We start from the raw sequence: 18,414 nt of genomic DNA, 5'->3' as shown, positions 1-18,414 counted from the left end.
TAGCGCATCAATCAGATTACGTAAAATGCCAAGATCGCTGAATTAGTATATACTAATACGAAACCGCGCCATGGGCATTTTCTTCCTCGATGCCCATTACCGAGATGCCTTAAATCTTTTTCATTGCATCCGCCTAGACTGAAGATACGATCTATGCCTTAAGGTTCTTTCAAAAAAGATACAATTACCAGGATCGCGTTTACTCCGTCATCTACCTCCTTTACGATCGCAATGCCACGGTGGTAATCTCCGCAACAGCACCAATTACACGCTGCCAAAATGCCAGACAGATAAAATAGTTTTAGGTTTTCTTTTCCACCCATGGTTTTTTAATCTTTGTGGCTATTCTCTAGAAATTCTAGTTTCTAGAAATTTATACTTGTAATCATTTAGGCTAGCTCGTAGCTCGGCCCCATCTGCAGTAATGTTTTCGAATTATTGTAAAAAAAAAAAAAAAAAAACACAAATCATTTTTTTGTTACTCTTGTAAATATGTTGTAATTCGTCTAAATGACGCAATGACATTTATTAACAAACCATTATAAACCATGATTGAAAAAATTATACTTTGCTATTGAAGACTCGTCAATCGTACATCATATTGAATTGTAGCCATCCGTACAGCTGTACATGAGAAAGAACATATGGCCTTTTGGCTCTCAAGCTTAAGGCCCAAAAGGTACCATGAAAAAGTGCAAGATAAAGAAATTTGTACGGAGAAAATTACTCGGCTCCCCGTTAATTTTCACGTTAATTAGTTTCTTGTTTACTTCCACTGCAAAATTAATAATACTACAGGACACCGGAAAAACTATGCTGAACAATAAATCACACGCTGGGAAGTTGAGGTGTTTGACAAGTTATTAGAAAAAAGAGTCTCACCCTCCTACCGTTCCTTTGACAAAAATAAGTCGCTTTATTTTTTTGACAAATCACTGGGTCTTCTTTTTGTTTTCGTTTACAAGCTATTCACTAGAAATGAAAATCAATGACGGGCATTTTGGAACGAGATCTATAGAAAATATTTGCATTCAGTTAATTACAGTTGTGTAGTAGCTTCCTATTGTTACGGAAAGAAACCCCGTTATATCGATCACCAACTGTAGCTCATTCACCGTGATAAGTTATCGAAAATCCGCTCCAACTGTTCTGCTTCAAGATTCGAGAACTGTTTCATAACGAGAATTCAGATAAGTGTACGTGGAAATCGCGCGTCACTCAGTTTGTCTCACCTCGTCTGCTCGTGTGTGCGTGCAACTACTGCACAACATGGATGAAAGGTGAGCTTGTTGATATTGTAAGTTTTGGTCTTTGTTGACTCGCGAGAAACTGAGGGTGCGTTCGATTGACCCTATTCCTGAATAGGAATAAATACAACGATGACAAGAAATTCCTCATAAGAGGTTTTAGGAGTTACTGGAGTACAAGGCGGCTCTTAAATTCTCATGTGTCAGCGATGGTGTTTGCAGAATTTGTCCTCCCAAATTTCTTAAAAAGAGACATTTAACGGCTATTTCGCTTATTCTTATTCCTGATCCGGAAGAAAGTCAATGAAACGCAACCTAAGGCAAAATACGGAAATCCAATATGGCCACCACAGAGAAAGAGCCATGCTTTTTAAATAGAACCATTTCCCCATTTCCCATGACAACGAAACTCGGCATAGACAATAAAGAGGACTTTGGAACTGACAATAGCGAAAAATAATAAGAAATAAAATCATTTCAAGGCCAATTTTTTAAAACCAGCGGGCTTCATTTTAATTAGGTCAATAATTTAGTATGTAGCACCTGTTTGTACTCCATGTAACTGGGGTGCCCATATTTTACACTGAACGTTAATAGATAACTAACCGGTGGGGAGTGCTTTTTGTGACTCAGTTGTGGTTGCCAACATTTCGTCTTTTTCGAGTTCACTCGCTGCCGCGTTCCTCGTGCAAAACTTTCTCAGGTATTTCTTGAATTTAGCTACTTCAATATTGTTCTTAACAGTGTTAAAGACAAGTTTTCCTGAAAAATGCTAGAATAAAGATAAAGTCATTCTCAGCTTATCGTCAAACCTCGTACGGATGCTTTTAGTTCGTTTATACTAAACAACCGATAACAAAATGGCCGCTTTACCTCGAAAAACAGTAAGATATTTTAGGGAAAGCTAGTGTATCTCTTTCATCAATTTTAGTGATTTGCTCGACAGACTCACAAGCAAGGGCATTATTTACCTTCTGGGAAGTGGAAAATGCAGATTATTCCAAAATAGCGCATCAATCAGATTACGTAAAATGCCAAGATCGCTGAATTAGTATATACTAATACGAAAGCGCGCCATGGGCATTTTCTTCCTCGATGCCCATTACCGAGATGCCTTAAATCTTTTTCATTGCATCCGCCTAGACTGAAGATACGATCTATGCCATAAGGTTCTTTCAAAAAAGATACAATTACCAGGATCGCGTTTACTCCGTCATCTACCTCCTTTACGATCGCAATGCCACGGTTGTAATCTCCGCAACAGCACAAATTACACGCTGCCAAAATGCCGGACAGATAAAATAGTTTTAGGTTTTTTTTTCCACCCATGGTTTTTTAATCTTTGTGGCTATTCTCTAGAAATTCTAGTTTCTAGAAATTTATACTTGTAATCATTTAGGCTAGCTCGTAGCTCGGCCCATCTGCAGTACTGTTTTCGAATTATTGTAAAAAAAAAAAAAAACACAAATCATTTTTTTGTTACTCTTGTAAATATGTTGTAATTCGTCTAAATGACGCAATGACATTTATTAACAAACCATTATAAACCATGATTGAAAAAATTTACTTTGCTATTGAAGACTCGTCAATCGTACATCATATTGAATTGTAGCCATCCGTACAGCTGTACATGAGAAAGAACATATGGCCTTTTGGCTCTCAAGCTTAAGGCCCAAAAGGTACCATGAAAAAGTGCAAGATAAAGAAATTTGTACGGAGAAAATTACTCGGCTCCCCGTTAATTTTCACGTTAATTAGTTTCTTGTTTACTTCCACTGCAAAATTAATAATACTACAGGACACCGGAAAAACTATGCTGAACAATAAATCACACGCTGGGAAGTTGAGGTGTTTGACAAGTTATTAGAAAAAGGAGTCTCACCCTCCTACCGTTAATTTGACAAAAATAAGTCGCTTTATTTTTTTGACAAATCGCTGGGTCTTCTTTTTGTTTTCGTTTACAAGCTATTCACTAGGAAATGGAAATCAATGACGGGCATTTTGGAACGAGATCTATAGCAAATATTTGCATTCAGTTAATTAGAGTTGCGTAGTAGCTTCCTACTGTTACGGAAAGAAACCCCGTTATATCGATCACCAACTGTAGCTCATTAATAAGTGATCGAAAATCCGCTCCAACTTTTCTGCTTCAAGTTCGAGAACAGTTATTTAACGAGAATTCAGATAAGTGTACGTGGCACTCGCGTGTCACTTAATTTGTCTCCCCTCGTCTGCTTGTGTGTGCGTGCAACTACTGCACAACATGGATAACAGGTGAGCTTGCTGATATTGTAAGTTTTGGTCTTTGTTGACTCGCGTGAAACTCAGGGTGCGTTCGATTGACCCTATTCGGGAATAGGAATACATACAACGATGACAAGAAAACCCTCATAAGAGGTTTTAGGAGTTACTGGACTGAGTACAAGAACGGCTCTTAAATTCTTATGTGTCAGGAATAGTGTTTGTAGAGTTGGCCTCCCAAATTTCTACAGCTATTCTTCTTATTCTTATTCCGGAAGAAGGTCAATCGAATGCAACCTAAGACTAAATACGGAAATCCAATATGTCGACCACAGAGAAAGAACCATGCTTTTTAATAGTACGAGTTCCCCATTTCCCATGACAACGAAACTCGGCATAGACAATAAACAGGACTCTGGGACTGACAATAGCGAAATTAAAATAATGATAATAATAATAATGATAATAATAATAATAATAATAATAATAATAATAATAATAATAATAATAATAATAATAATAATAATAATAATAAAATCATTTCAAGGCCAATTTTTGACGTTTCTGTGTTCAAACAATCAGCGGGCTTCATTTTAATTAGGTCAATGATTAAGTATGAAACACCTATATGTATTACATGCATTTGGGGTGCCGATATTTTACGTGGAACGTTACTAAATATATAGCAAGCCAGTGGAGAGTGCTTTTCGTGACTCAGTTGTGGTTGCCAACATTTCGTCTTCTTCGAGGTCACCCGCCGTCATGTTCATCGTGCAAAACTTTCTCCGGTATTTATTGAATTTAGCTACTTTAATATTGTTCTTAACAGTGTTAAAGATAAGTTTTCCAAAAAATGCTAGAATAAAGAAAAAAAGTCATTCTCAGCTAATCGTCAAACCTCGTATGGATGCCATTAGTTCGTTTATACTAAACAATCGATAGCAAAATGGCCGCTTTACCTTGAAAAACAGTAAGATATTTTAGGGAAAACTGGTGTATCTCTTTCGTGAATTTTAGTGATTTGCTTGACAGACTCACGAGCAAGGGCATTATTTACCTTCTGGGCGGTGGAAAATGCAGATTATTCCAAAATAGCGCACCAATCAGATTGCGTAAAATGCCAAGGTCGCTGAATTAGTATCAGTACTGATACGAAACCGCGCCATGCGCATTTTCTTTAATCTTTTTAATTGCATCCGCCTAGACTGAAGATACGATCTATGCCTTTAAGTTCTTTTAACCCTTTTCATCCCAACAACACATATATGCGACGAAAACACCGTTCTTGCTTCTATGAATTGCTTCTTGTTTAAAGGGACACAGTCACCTTTGTGACCACGCTGACCTGGACACTAGTTTTGTCAGTTTGAAAAACGTCTACCTCAACCTGAAATCAAAAGTAAGCGTCGGATACATCTAGAAATCGCTTATCCGCTTCAATCTTCCCGGTGTTTTATTGGATTTTCAATCTTTTACTGAAAACCTGTTTCTCAGTATGCTTTTGCTCATCCTATCAGTGATATTATTTTTTCATATTTGGTTAAAAACAGCATGGATCGCGTCTCCAACGAACATGAAAAAAAGAGGTGGGAAACGTGAAGGCACTATGTGGAAGAAATCGCCTGCGTCGACTAAAATAACAAGAGAAATCAATCAAAAACATTGGAGAGCAAATCACCATGATATATATTTGGAAAATCGCATTTTCTCAACCTGGCGAAAGGTTTGTGCGGAGGGAATCTTGGTAAACGATTCGAACTTCGCGTTATGGCTGCTTGGTTAGGAGCTCAGACGAAGACAAGCTTCGGTACGCAGTCGACAATCTCTAGTAGAGCCTTGTTTTCTACGGATCGAGCAAGCGTTCTTGCAATGACATAGGTTTGGTTCCTAAGTTTAGATAGTGGAGAAGCTGTAGAAACGAAATTATAAAAGCAAAATATATGATTGACAGCAGAAATATAGCTTACCGGTCGTTTCGCTACAAAGTAGTTTCGCTCCACTGCAGTTCAGTCGATTCGTTACGTTTTAAAATTGACATATTCTGTAATATTTGAACTCAATTTGCTTCCCATACAAACACTGTGAAACATAGAAAGAGCTAAGATAATTTTTCACACGACCGGATATTAAATGATTCTTCGACTTCAGAGGTATTCGTTGACGTTTGGCTTCCCTGAACAAGTCCATCAGTAAATTCTCCATGGTATCAAGGAAATGAGTGTCCTAATATGACATTAGGTCTATAATCACTATAACAATTTTGACTGCCAAATACTTCGACTCGACAAGATTTGTTTAGATTTTTCAAAGGGATGCGCTTCTCAGCGCGAGAAGTGCGATGAAGTGTGATATGCAAATCAGCTTAGAAATGGTATCTAATGCGCATGTGCACTCGGTGACTGTGTCCCTTTAACTTAAGCTACAACGTCATGATAATGTGTGAATGGCACCAGCTGATGTATATTGCCATCATCACACCCAGCGAACCGACTACACCTCCCGCTTTTCGCTGCATATCACCGTTTGTTTGGCAACAAAGCCCAAAATGCCAATTTTTCGGACAAATAACAATTACACTTACTTATCGTCAATTTTTAATCCAAATAATTTGTTTGAAAATGAAAAGTCTACATCTACAGCAAACCTCAAGATCAGACCTTGGTGTCTGACTGGAAGTTTTCCTCTCAACGCTTTCCAAGGGCTATACTTCAGCCATTTTATCAGAGCCAGTCTTGCCTATCTCACGTTGCCTCGTTCACGCCCGAAACGAATTCTGGGTGATTCAGCCATAGCGCGAGCGTAGAACTCCTGCCCTTTCCATTTCATAGTTACTTTTATAAGTGTCGAGCCATCCAGTACTATCAGCAAAATTTCGGATCCATTTGCATTGACATCGCGCAGAATGCCTATTGTTTTGGGGACATTTACTTACTGCACGGCAAAAGTTATAGATCTGTAATATTAGCGGTGAAGTGTAAACTGAGTGACTGTCATTGGTCCAAATCTACGCGCGCCGTGCTCCGCAGGGAATACCGCTTAGCTCATTAACTTGTCAGGTCGGAGCTTAAAGACAATGGCCACATAAGCTATTGTTCATTCTATTGTTTCCTAATATCGCACCTTTGCAGTATGGCTGAATAAGTGCGCACCGGCAGCAAGTGTATTAACGTTCAATAGTATACCAGATCGAATTTTTTGAAAGGCCGTTTGGCCTGCTTTATACTAATTGTGAATAGGGCAAGTCTTACCTTCCGCCAAACCCACGGCAACAAATGTGGCGCCTTCGCAGGCATTCGAACCTACGAAAACTCAAATGTCGATTTTTAAATAAAGTGAATATACTTGTCGCGCCTGAATCTTGAGTAGCTTATGCTCGAAAAAACTCGCGCGCGCGTGCCTTTTCTTTGTTGCGAAAAAAGAGAAGCTTTAACTAGAACATTCGCGCTCGCAACCAGATTCCTCTAATTTGTAGGCGAAGGAAAGGATGGTCGAACAAATTAGCCGGTTTCCGGCAAACGTCCCTCCACAATGATTTCCATATACCTTCTCTGTTCAGTTGAAAATCGTAAGCAGAGTGTATAACATTATCGTATGGCGGCACGATGTGAATTAACAACGGACGGAGCGGGTTTTCGAAGAGCTCTGAAAAGAGCTCCCGATCACTATTGTATTTATTGGTCGCGCACGCTGTCATCTTTGTTTTGTCCGTAGATCGTGAGTAAAACAGCTGATGCATATGGCAATTTAAAATTCGCGGTAGTTAAGAATTATTTTTTTCATGCGGAGTGGTTTTCAACAATAGGCATTGTTTCATTTGACATGTATCGTTATTCATGTCTTGGCTGAAAACAATAGCTCGCCAGCTCTGAACGCGCCATTTTCAAATAAAACTACGACCAACAATTTTCAAACTGAAAAACATAAAGGTTCCTCGTGACCAATTTTCAAAATTAAAACGGATTCTTTTCAAGGAAAGACTCGTCTGCCATTTGCCGTGCGTGAAAGTCTAGTAGGTCTGTTAGTTTCCCCAAAACAGTTCTCCAAAATGACTGTCTACACGAAAATTTGCAAAATTTACTGTATATTCAAGTGGAAAAACATAAAAAACTACTACTTTCTCAATTTCAATCTTTTTTGGTGCAAATTGTAGACTAATCCTTAATTTTCAAGAAGCCGTGCGTGAACCTTGAGATTATCATTTCTGAGACTCGGGAAAGTGAATTTTGTGAACCCTAGTTGCCTAGTTTTGGCCCATTCTTCTCTAATTTATAGCTTTTCAAAGCGCGATCGCATTCGAATTTGCCGCTTCAGTGGCTATGAATTATTCATGATGTCCAGGCATTCTGCGCGATGATATTTTACTTCTCCAAACTCGCCCAAATTGCCTTGGAAGGTCCTGGAATCCATCCACAAAACGGCCAGAGAGACAACTTCAGTCGTGGGCCTCCATGTCTGCTACACAGCATGTTTGGCGACTCAGTCAGCATGAAACCACCTCTCACCTCTGTTTTCTTTCAGAGGCTTGCCTCTACCCACATTCCAGTTTAATGATGCCAGAATGGGGGCTTCTGCAGAGGAAAATGGCTCGAAAAACACTCATAAAGCTATGATTTTACCAGATTCGTGCTCGTGCACTCCCTCGAAACAAACAACACCCGTCACTTGCATCACGTGACAATTTAACCTGAGCCCACAGTTTCTTAAGACCGCAGATATTTTTATTTCATCTCCATTTATGGAGAAAGTAAGTGGTTCAGACAATTTATTGCCAGAAAGTCATTGAAAAAAATAGCACACACCTGGTACAATTACCAGGATCGCGTTATCGCCGTCATCTACCTCCTTTACGCTCGCAATGCCACGGCCGGGTTATTATCTCCGCAACAGCACCAATTACACGCTGCCAAAATGGCGGACAGATAAAATAGTTTTAGTTTTTTTTTCCAACCATGGTTTTTCAATCTTTGTGGCTAATCTCTAGAAATTCTACTTTCTAGAAATTTAAACTCATGTGTAACTGACATTTAGGCTAGCTCTTAGCTCGGCCCCATCAACAGTAATGTTTTTGAATTATAGTAAAAAAAAGAAAAAATCACTTAAGGACGTTCGCGCTAATTGTTTATGCGCATCTTTAGTGCGTCAGTAACGCACACGCCACGAAATGTCACGCGTAATTCATGCTTGACGATACAAGGAGGTAAACACACATGTCGGCCGATGTGACAGCATTAAAAAGAGGGAAAAGGGGGAAACTCATCTCCGTTGCACAGTTTTGAAAGCGAAAACTCGACGTGAAACGATTAGTCGGGTTAAGGTTGTAACAAAAAGTCCAAGAAAAGGCGCTGATACCTGCGGGTATTTCGCGCCAAGAGATTTATATATTTACCTGACTCTCGATATAACAAAATAATTGAAATGCAATACTTTATGTAGTCTCTTCGTCAAACGAAGTCACTTTTAAGCTTTTTTAAGTTTTGATAGCAAACGAGAAAGTCTTACCGTACAAGAGAGCAATTTTATTGATCACCAATCCTGTGTACAATCAATCTCCACATACCCATTCTAGGTAAATAACTAAGCTTACTTCTCACATTTTCGCCTCGATTTTCTTGGCATTGGCTAAACAGCTGTATAGGTTGTGAAGGTAGAATAACAATAAACAACTTAAACAAGCAGAGTTTTGACAGCACACTCGAACGAAAACATTGACTCGAGCAACCATTGTGAGCTGTGAATTATGGGATAGATAACCCTGTTTAGGTTCCAGTGTTTCTCCGACCTGTCAGGCAAAACGTGACATTGGAAATTTGTCACTGCAGCCATTACTTTCTCTAGCTTATAACTCTCTTAGATGTTCGGTGACCCCCACTTTTTTTCAATTGATCTCTTTCTTTATCGATTGTCTACGTTTTAGGGAAAAATGAAAAAATCTATGGGGCAGAAGTTTGATTATTTTCTATTTTTCTGTCCACGCGCCATCGAATTGCTCTCTTTTTTTGGCTGTGTGACGATCGCAAATGTCCTCTCTGAGGGCTACATTTAATTACAAGGATGACACCAGTTGGACTAATTTACGAAACATACACCCTTAGATAAAATTTGACTGAAATAGCTTGTGTCCAGTTAGTTATCTTGAATATTTTAAACTTAAAACTATGGAGATCATTTTGAGTTACGAAGGCCCAACTTTTCAAAATCAGGGTATTTTTCCAGCGCCATATCTCTGAAACGAAGTCGGTAACCCCCAATTTTTTTGCATTTCTGAAGTCAATAAGTTATTAGCTGACCATACCTAAAGTATGAAAAAAAAATCCGTGAGGCAGAACGTTTTCGAGCGAACGTCCTTAAATAATTTTTATTTTGTTATTCTTGTTAATATGTTGTAATTCATCTAAAAGACGCAATGACATTTTTTATTAAACCATCATAAACCATGATTGAAAAAATATACTTTGCTATTGAAGACTCGTCAATAGCACATCATATTGAATTGCAGCAATCCGTACAGCTGTACGTGAGAAAAAACATATGGCCTTTTTGGCTCTCAAGCTTAAGGCTCAAAAGGTACCATGAAAAAGTGGAAGATAAAGAAATCTGTACGGAGAAAAGTACTCGGCTCCCCGTCGATTTTCACGTTAATTGGTTTCTTGGTTACGCCTGCAGCAAAATCAACAATACTACAGGACACCGGAAAAACTGAAGGAGAACAAAAGTATCACACGCTGGGAAGTTGAGGTGTTTAACAAGTTATTAGAAAAAAGAGTCTCGCCCTCACACTGTTACTTTGACAAAAAAAAGTCGCTTTATTTTTTTGGCAAATCGGTGGGTCTTTTTTGTTTTTTTCGTTTACAAGCTATTCTCTAGGAAATGGAAATCAATGATGGGCATTTTGGAACGAGATCTATAGCAAATTTTTGCATTCAGTTAATTAGAGTTGTGTAGCAGCTTCCTACTGTTACGGAAAAAAACCCTTTTTTAAATACTTCGATCACCAACTGTAGCTCATTAATAAGTTATCGGAGATACGTTCCAACTTTTCTGCCTCAAGATTCGAGAACAGTTTAATAACGAGAATTCTATTCAAACTTATTCTGCAAATGAGAGTCTAGTGCCGTGTAGCACGAAAATTTTGCAGGAGTTTTATTTTGCGGATTGGAGAGTTTTTGTGGTTTGCGGGAACTTATTTTTGCGATGCTCTGTTCAAGCAGCAGAACATCTAATTAAGGTTACCGTATACCTTCGCGGGTGTCCTTCGCGAAAAATATATTTGCGCGCTATCTCAAATGCAACAACCATAAAATATATATCAGTACAAAGCTAATGAAATGTACTATCCGCTACAAATTACTTCGCTTTGATTTTTTTTAAACCGTAAGGAGAGTGCGTCCAAAAATCCCAAAACGACTGACGTCTCTTTGAGCGAATTTATCGGGTATGAAATTCGACCACAGAATCAATACCACTGCATCATATCAATCACAAGGCATTAATCTTCAAAACCGTGTGAGGTTTTTTCGATATTCCTACTGGATGCTTCGCAATTTTTCTGTCAATTTTGATGATCAAAAACTTAACGATACGAAAAGTTTTTCATCATCATATAAGTTTTTTTACGACAAAGGCCATTGCGAGAGATCAATTGTACAAAACGGAAATCCCTCGCACGGCGTTTTTGTTCGATGTCTTGGAAATCTTCGGGTCAAATTTCAAGGCAATCCGTCAAATTCTCGTACGCATAAATTACTTTAAAGAAAGCACACTTGCGTAAAAACAAAGTAGGTTTTTTCCGCTTCTAAAGGTTTACAAACACTTTATGCCCTTGCTGTGCCATATTTCAACACTGTGGATGCCGTCGATACCGACAGCCAATAAAATGAAAGGAGACCTACTGCTGAGTCCCCTGAGATTACTGGCATGGGTTAGCATCGCGCGGAAAATAGTTTAGTGCGTGACTGCAGCTCTACTACCAGTCAGAATTTTTCGGATTTCCTTGCAAAATACCCGGCAGAAAAAATTCTTCGAAGAAAAGGAAAACTGCAGCGGCCTCGACGGTGAACTCTATTGATCCGAAAGAACAGCTGCAGGCTGAAATGCGGTCACTGGGGTACGTTGAAATACTATTTATATATACCATTATCCATGCGAATAAATTGCCGTCGCAAGCTTGCAGCTTAATATCCGAGTTTTACCGCTTTGCAGGTATATGATGGAGATTTTTTCACTCGCAACCTGAGGCCAGCGTTGAGCACAATATGCGGCGAGGGAAAGGGCCTCGAAGAACTCGATACGTCCGTTATTGTACCATGCTCTTATGCGGTTTCGGCCAGAGTTTTTCTTTCTTAGGACCAGTTTTTGTCTTAGTTTTCAACCACAGACTCTTTTCTTTCTTATTTTTCTCCATACACGATACGCAAAACGAACACAAGCGAAAACTCGGTGTGAATAAATCACAAGTTGCAACGTAAACAAAAGGAAGAGAAGCGACATGAAATGAACGACCCCGTATGTTTTACCGCGAAAAAACGTCACGGGAAGCATCGACTCTGACACATTTTAATCGGCTTATAGCACTCTGGCGGGTGATAGAAATTCATCTATAACATAGCTAGTAAATTCGTGCAATCAAATTCAATTGCGCGAGCGTGCTTCATATTCCTATTGTGCACGCTGATGACGTCAGCAAACAAATGCCTCGAGAACTCGGTGAGCGACTTTCTCCATTTTGCATTCAAAAACGGGAGAAATCTTCAGCAAAACGTTTAACTACAGATGACAACAAGGGAACCAGCTGATGAAGAAGCTCTTCCCACTTTTTCTTCGGGATTGGAGTTTTTAACTCCCGAAAAAAACCTAAAGAAAAGGAAAAAGAGAACAAGGCCCGTGACATCGTGTCTCGCAAAACTATTAATTTTCAGGCGCCAATTTCGCTTTCTCAGAGGGAAAAGACACCTTTTCGAAACGATAAACTGAAAGAAAGACTGCTAAGGAACACTCTATAGTTTTAAAAGCGGAAATCCGATAATTAACGGCGAAGAAATTGTGCTTCAAGGAGATATTGTTGTTTTATCCAGCCGACGATCAGCAAGCGGACATTTCAGATCATTATTTACTGATTATACGCCACGAACTTTCTTGGTAACGTTCGAGTACTTGTGGGAATTCAATTCACAAGAAATTACAGGTTTGATTGTGAATTTGTACTTAAATACTTTTCTGATTGAAAGCTTCTTTGTATTCCTAACAGTTTCGTTGCGAAATTTTTGAAAACCGTGCACACGGTTCGATAAATTCACTTCAAAATGGACTTGCAGTTCCTTCAAATCACTTGCGAGTTCATCGTCTCGGATTAAAAATTGTACGCCTTTGCTTCTTAGAGCAAAGACTTAATTGAATAAATTTTTCATTTAGGGAAGCTTCAGTTGTCTGTTTTCTTTCTATTTTCATTCTTGAGACGTGACAACTGCGTAAATCTTGCGTAAACAAACCGACATGTCCTCGCAAGCGGAAAGAATTCTCCCATGTAACGCCAGGATCAAATTTTCAAGTTTGTTTTCTGGAAAATTTTCAATTAGCAACCAGTGTATTTTATTCCATAATTAGAAAGTTTAACTACTGTAGACCAAAGGGGTGTTGCCTTTTTTACCCTGTAAGATGTGTATTTTTACCGAACATGGGGTTGTTTATTGCCATTTTGCACATTGGCTGAATGCTTGGGAAACCTCTGGCCAACCTAGAATCAACGGGTTTAAAAACTACCGCGTTGAAAATGTTATAAAACAATTGATTCATGCGTCAGCTGTGCATTCATCGAGATATGAAGCACTTGGGAAGTTGAGAGAGCACTCAAGAAGCTAGAGTTGCTCTCGGCTACGCCTCGAGCAACTCTTACGCATCTTTCGTGCTCTCCAAACTTCCCGCGTGCTTCATATCTCGATGAAGCACGCTGACGCATGAATCAATTGTTAATTGAAAAAACGTTCTTGTTGATAACTCGTGCGCGTCTCTTGATTTGAAATATTTTTGTTTTTCGAAAATAAAACGAGACTAGTAATGTTTAATTTGGCCTTAAAATTAAGATCTATTAAGAGTGAAGTTTTTAATTTGACTGAAGGGAGTTAATTTTTGCGGCGTTTTATTTTGCGGGTGTTTTTTTTTTCTTCGGGAACTAATTTTTGCTGATCGAGGTCAATAGACCTATTCGGCTAAACCCAATGTTGTACACAATTCAGATCCCCCGGGGTTAAGATTCTTGTTTATTGCATTTACATTATAAATGATATGGAAATACTTAGAACAAAACATTTTATGCCCAAAGGATTTGAATAGGCCTTATCACAATTTCCGACGCCATTTTGACGAGTAGGCAAACACGTCTGAAATAACAATGTTTGTATGGAAATCCGATGTCAAATAATTTTCATAAAACATCGCTTCTGAAAAATTAATGAATTGGAAACTTTTAGCACTATGCAAAGGATTTTAAGAACAAAAATTGGAGGGATGTAGCTGTGCCAGAAAGCGTCGTGTGGTGTTTTTAACTTTCCATACATTTGTCTGTATAGCGAACCAGCCGTAAACTGCTACTAAAAATAGTTCGCGGGAAAAAAATACAGGGAAATGTATGGAAAGTTCAAAACACGACTGGACGCTTTCTGGCACAGCTGCATCCCTCCAATTTTTTTTTCTAAAAATCCTTTTCCTAGTGCTAAAAGTTTCCAATTCATGAATTTTTCAGAAGCGATGTTTTATGAAAATTATTTGACATCGGATTCCCATACAAACACTGTTATCTCAGACGTGTTTGCCTACTCGTAAAAATGGCGTCGAAAACCGTGATAAGGCCTATTGGGTACAACATTGCGTTAGCCGAATAGGTCAATCCGCAAAAATTAGGACCAGCAAAATTTTCATGCTACACGGTAAGACTCGCGCGAGTTGATAATTAGGACTCTTGTCGGCCGTTCTATATAATGAGGGATATGGAAGATTCATTTAAGCAGTTCAGACGTAAGCATTTTTTCCAGTTTTTTTTCCATTGGAATTGTAACATAATTACAAATACAAAAACTAAATAAAATGGTCACTTGCTATCATAACTCGAGCGATGTGGCTATGTTATGTATTATCGCGATCCTGGGGGATCTTCCCATTGCGCTGAGACGACGTTATTTTGCGATATTCTCGTCTCAAAATAACGGTTTCTGATTGGCTCAAAAACTGTCATGTAAGCATGACAGCACGGCACTTAAATGGGTTCGGCGCGCATAGATCAAAATTTTACTTCTGTGAATGAACATGCGACGTTGGATGGTGTTGTTTATTTCTTTTCATTTGAGTTTACAAAGCTTCCCGACATTGTTTAAGGACCACTTAGAATATATATTTTTTTTTTGTGGTGAACATGTACCAATACAGCGAATACAACTTTTTTCATGAAGGTCAGCGAAAGTTCGGTGAAGAGAAATTTAAGCTTACTTTAAAAACTTTCTTGAGTGGGAAAGCGGCCACAGTAAATAACAATGAGCTTAAATTCCAATAAATTATCGCATTTTGAAAGCAAAAGGATCTGTTTCTTTTCTGATGTCTCATATCTCTTGAAAAAATTGCTTCAAGAGCTCTGCTGCGTTCTCTTTCATAGCTCAGGTCTGTCAATTTGATCTTCTTGTCGTAGCGCCGAACGGCAGACTAAGTAATTTTTACAGTATTCTTCGCCGCTTGGTCTCTTTCAAATTTCTAAATCTCCACGGCATCTAAGCTAGGATAACAATGCTCTGTTTTCGTTTTTGGGTACTAGTATGGTTGCTCTTTTTATTCTTGCTTCTGGTTGTAGGGTTGTGAGGTTTATTCATCACTGTTTTTATGTTGTTGTTTTTGTCTCGGCGGTAACGAATTTTCAATAACATTTGCTGGTAAAATGTTCAAACCTACTAGCTCGTCTATTTCATCAATGGTAGGTGCTTTATGGACTGTAAATTTTTGCATTTTCTTCGTTTTGACGTAAAAATTAAAGCCAAAAATTCAAATTACCCGCCCCGAGAAAAAATTTCGCGAACGGATATTACCATGGCTACAGTTTAACTGAAGTAAGAATTTCTCTTTCAATCAGCGCACGATTTGTACTTTATCCGTTTACTCTCTCCAACAAAATATCAGTATCGCGATAAAAAACTAAATTAGATTTTGAGACGGCAATACGACTTTATATTGACGGCGTTGGGACAAAATATATTCCGTATTGGGCTCCATCGCTTCGCGACTCCGCGAAGCGGAATATATTTTCTCCCAACTAGCCGTCAATATAAAGTCATATTGCCATCTCAAAATCGAATTTAGTTTATAATATATCAAACACGAGACACAGTGTTTCACAACAAATCAAACACCGAGAAGAGAGTTTAAAACACGATGCGTAGCGGAGTATTTTTGACGAACTTCGAGGTTTTCTCAAACAAAATGATTTTGAAACGAGGAGTTTTTCATCAGATATCCAAACACGTCACGGTGCGATGATTTCCTTTGTCTTTGGTTTTTGAATTATATTCAAGTTGATATTGGGGTTTAGAGGTTTGCTGCTAAAAAGATATTAACTCGGTTGGGTATGTGCACAATAAAGCAGACTATAAATTGCTACGGAAGCGAAATGACACTAACAGTTTGACGTATGGCCAAACGCATAGAGAAAGCCTCTCACTGAGTTAATTCATACGTCACATTTCAATTTCATTAAACTGGTTAGTCACATCTTAGATAAAAAGTGGAAAAAAAATCGCAGTAAAACTACGCACACAAAAAAAATCCCAGTATTACACTTTATCTTGAGAAGTGAATGACTTAATCAGGTCGACCATAAGTGTTGTTCCGATTTTTATCTACAACCGGTTTTAACTGTCTTCAGCGCGACAGAAACGTGACGAAGAACTCAATTATTCCACAGCTATTCAATATCAATTGTCTTAGAAAGAAAGATCACCATTCTTTGGAATATTAATATGGAAATATATCTGACGTGAAACGATGAAGTAGTCCGGCCTACCTAGATATCCCGCTGATAATTAAAAACCGTAAGAGTTCAATCTAGGTTAAAGATAGTTTTCATGGAACCATTATATTATGCAAATTATTATTACCTGGCGACAGGTGCTCTTTTTTTATCCCTGCCCATATTTTGCTTATATCTTTTTTAGCATAGCCTTGGGAAAGATCAACCGTCCCTACCATGTGTTTATTGAACTGCACTGAAAACCAAACAAGCGTCAACTCAACCCAAGACAGGAATTGTGAGCTGTACCCTGAAAGCACGTCTGTAAAATGTATCAAGACATTGGTTTATTCCCTGATCATGATAATATCGCTCTGTGGAAACTTAGCTGTAATCGCCATCGTCTTGAAAAATATACGAATGTGGACAACGACCAATTTTCTTATCGCTAACATGGCCGCCTCTGATCTTCTTATGTCTGTGTTTGCTATTCCAAGAGAACTCGTGGAAATTTTTACTGGTCCTCGAAGGTGGCTGCTAGACGGACTAACGGGTTTGATTCTGTGTAAGTTGGTCTACTTCTTTCAAGACATTTCTGTCGCGGTGTCCATTCAAAGCCTTGTGGTTATAGCCATCGACAGATATCGAGGAGTGGCTTTCCCATTTCGCCCTCCACTTATAACAGCAAGGGTTTGTAGGGTGATAATTGCCATAACTTGGGTCGTTGCTATGTGTATGCACAGCCCGTATTTCTATACTGCTCGACTTACTATGAAAGACAACAAGTCGTATTGCACGTTTACCTGGGAACCGAACTTTGATCCACATCGGACACAAGAGCGTTACTTCATATTTATTTCAGTCCTTTTAATTTTCTTACCACTTTCTGTAATTCTCACTTTATATGCACTTATTTTGATGGAGCTGAAAAAACGAAACCTTGACGAAAGCAGAACGCTGAGGCGACAAAGACAGAGAGAAGACGCCGCGATAGTGAAAAAGATTTTAATCATTGTCTTTCTTTTCGTTTTTTGCATCACTCCAGTAACTGTAACCGCACTTGTTTATTATTTTGCATGGAACTGGCATCTACCATGTGGAATGGGCAAATTGTTTTCAGCTACGAGATTAATTTTCTATTCAAATGCGTCCCTGAACCCATGCGTTTATATCAGTTTAAGTGAAAGGTATCGCCAAGGATTGAAAGATTTGATTAACTGCTTATGGTCGAGGAGGTTTCATACTAATGATATAGAACTGAACGTGCCTTCGACTGCAAGATCGACTTCGAGGCAACTTACCCAGCAAACTTCGTGAAGATTGGAAAATTGTAAAGACAAAATGTTTAAATTATTGCCCTTCTTAGAATGCTAATAAATCTTAGAGTAGTTTCAACTTAAAATTTGAGGTGCCAGCTTGGATTGTAAACCTTCTTACCAATAAAATGAGAAAAAAGTTTAACTGTAAAAAAAAGTCTAAAAAAGTATTAAGTCATTGTGCTGTAAACTGAAACGGTAAATTTACTATAAGAATAAAAGGGAATAATTGCAGAATAGAGTAAAATATGCAGCTCAGAAAATCGTCTCCATAGAATCTTAAACCACCTTGACAAGCATTGTCATTTTGCCTTCACATGATATATTATTTCTCTGAAATAAAAAATATTTTGCCTTCATGACAGAGCTACGGGCCGTCAGAGCTTTCTAATTTATGATTCAGTATCGTCTATTCACATTTCTACAGTGAAAATCACACTTTCTTACGAAGTAAGAGAAAATGCTCACGAATATTTCATAAAGTAGTACGCAGGAATAAATTTGGACATTGATGTAAATTTCTTTAAATAGTGAGAAACTTACAAAACATTGTGCCTGCCAAAATGATGCTGCATTTGAAACATGATTAGACAGGAATACAAGAGATGTTCTTGCTTAATAAATTTGATCG

At 38.4% G+C, this 18,414-nt stretch overlaps 1 protein-coding gene across 2 annotated transcripts in view; it reads left to right on the top strand.

The window, feature by feature from the left end:
- Positions 1-1,184: 1,184 nt before the first annotated feature.
- Positions 1,185-18,414, top strand: part of LOC146471301 (substance-K receptor-like) — an 18,488-nt gene continuing 1,258 nt past the window's right edge. Inside the window, exons 1-2 of one of the 2 annotated variants that reach the window (XM_085121090.1) lie at positions 1,185-1,280; positions 16,673-18,414. The exon at positions 16,673-18,414 is cut by the window's right edge and continues 1,258 nt beyond it. In XM_085121090.1, the coding sequence (XP_084977216.1) occupies positions 16,705-17,784 (1,080 nt within the window). In that variant the 5' untranslated portion in view covers positions 1,185-1,280; positions 16,673-16,704 and the 3' untranslated portion in view covers positions 17,785-18,414. Of the gene's footprint in view, positions 1,281-11,428; positions 11,593-16,672 lie in introns of those variants that run through there. The other variant, XM_085121089.1, reaches the window with a different exon arrangement.

The sequence above is a fragment of the Pavona decussata genome, unplaced genomic scaffold, assembly GCF_977016875.1.
Source record: "Pavona decussata unplaced genomic scaffold, jaPavDecu1.1 SCAFFOLD_105, whole genome shotgun sequence".
Taxonomy (NCBI): Eukaryota; Metazoa; Cnidaria; class Anthozoa; order Scleractinia; family Agariciidae; genus Pavona; species Pavona decussata.
Note: the sequence above shows the minus strand (reverse complement) of the source record. Positions and strands in the feature narration are given on the sequence as shown.